Genomic DNA, 2,007 nt, shown 5'->3' with positions numbered 1-2,007 from the left:
TTATTATTATTATTACTATTGTCATCATCATCATCATCAATCTTGTTTTATCCTTTACACCATTAGAAGGAAACCGTGTACCCTCCGTGCAACCCCCCGTTGCAACCGCCAGTATTTAATGCATCCGGAAATTGAAGCACTCAAGCGACGTAATCGCGCCGCGGGAAAACGGCTGGTGCCTATTGAACCTGATCATACCAACAGGCAATCGCGTTCCACTTCCTGCAGTGTGAGGCGTAATGGTTCCATTTCTTCACTTACCGCTCGAACCCCTCAAAGTCTCGAACAATCTGCTGAGCGAGTTCATGAGGAACGCAGACAAGTTAGCAGTTTAACATCGCGGTTTACAGCAACAGCACCCATTTCCGTCAACAAATCGTATAACAATAGGAATGATGGAATGTACACGGTGGCTAATGGCCGTATGGGGCAGAAACCTCAGTTATCCATTCCAAGAGTACCAGCAAGGCCACCTGTGGGTGTTCGTGGTAAAACTCGCAATAATTTAGGAAGTTTTGTTAGAACCCCGACCAATGGAGAAGATCCCGTTGCGTGTGTGAGTGGCCCCGCTGTGGCAAATGTGTCGAAGGTTGGAAATAAAATATCTCCGGAAATGTGTCACATGCCATCTAGTGGGGGCCTCTCCAGTACTTCTGTGCACCCAGCGGAAAAAGACGTAATTGAAGAAGAGTACCGACAACACGTGGAAGAAAGCATAAATGACGGAGATGAGGTATCTTCTCTTGGGGGCCATCTTGCCAAGCATGAGTTTAAGTCTGTACCAGATCATATTCGTAGGATGCTGGAAGGAGATAGAATAGAAGAACCGTATACAACAAAGCTTTGGGAACAGATAAATACGGACGAGGGGCGACGAACTAATGGCTATTACGAATGCATCCGCTGCGGTATGCCTTTGGTGTCACCTAAGCACCAAATACGTTTTTTCACGCGCGGTATTGCAGCGTTTTCGCTTATGCATTGGGACGGCGTGGAGGTGCGTGTTGGAGGCGTTGCTTCTTCAAACAACAAATCGAAGAGTCGCGGCACCTCAGAGGCACTTCAGTTGCAGGTGCGTTGTAAATGTTGCTCAGGTTTTGTTGGCATTCTTGTGCCCGATCCAGAAGGGGAACCCCGCAATATATTTGTTGTGAACAGTTGCTGTTTGAGTTACGTGAAGGATAAAACAACACGGTGTAAACTCAGTAAACCGTGTGGTGCTCACGGAGATGACGGTGATGGAAGCGGAATGAAGCGATTAAATAGCCGAAACAGCAGGGCCTCTGAAGGTGACGTAGAGATAGATTTCAATGACCCAGATATATTCGAGATTGATTAATTGTGAAAGAATGAAGGCGCGAGCGTCCAACTGTTTGATGCGCGTGTTCACTATGGTAGCGAACGGTACAGATTAAAAATGAGCAGGAAAGAGGAGGGAGGGGAGGAAAAAAAAAACAAAAAGGGAACGTGAGGAACCGGGGGGGGGGCAGAAGGCGAAGGTTGTGGCACTTCACTCCCGTTCCACTTCCTTCTCTACGGGCGCGTTATTTTAAATGTCTCTTCCCATCGCTTCTTTTCCCTTCCTTCATTTTTCCTTTTAAGGATTTCTCTCAGCTATGACCTTCATTGGACAGAGGAGGGAAAGAAAATAAAGAAAATGGAGTGGCAAGTATTATGCTGCGCTTTCTCTCACTATTATCACTGCCCTTTTATTTATATATTTTATTTATATAAATACTTTTACGAGTTTTTACTTCATAGATGAAAATGCACTTCACCCGTTAACACGTAAAAACCAAGTATTGGAGGAATAGAAGGAAGAAATGAAGTTACTTCCGTATGGGTTTGTTAGGTTTTCTCTGTTACTTGTCCTCCTCTTGTTTTTCTCCCCTATCTTTTGCATTTGCAGGAGAGAGAAAGAGAAATAAAAGGCAGGAAACCAATGAAGGAGAAAAACAAGGGCATGCATACCTCGGTTGTTGTTGTTGTTGTTGTTGTTGTTGTTGT

At 44.9% G+C, this 2,007-nt stretch overlaps 1 protein-coding gene across 1 annotated transcript; it reads left to right on the top strand.

Moving 5' to 3' along the window:
* Positions 1–118: 118 nt before the first annotated feature.
* On the top strand, positions 119–1,339 carry TEOVI_000291600 (uncharacterized protein; the record flags this gene model as incomplete). The annotated part of the gene is made up of 1 exon (XM_067225910.1): positions 119–1,339. The coding sequence occupies one exon, from the start codon at positions 119–121 to the stop codon at positions 1,337–1,339; it is 1,221 nt and encodes a 406-aa protein (XP_067082011.1).
* Between the last annotated feature and the right edge of the window lie 668 nt (positions 1,340–2,007).

This window comes from Trypanosoma equiperdum (assembly GCF_001457755.1).
Source record: "Trypanosoma equiperdum strain OVI genome assembly, contig: ctg_634, whole genome shotgun sequence".
Taxonomy (NCBI): Eukaryota; Euglenozoa; class Kinetoplastea; order Trypanosomatida; family Trypanosomatidae; genus Trypanosoma; species Trypanosoma equiperdum.
The sequence above is the reverse complement of the archived record's forward strand: the minus strand, read 5'-3'. Positions and strand labels throughout refer to the sequence as shown.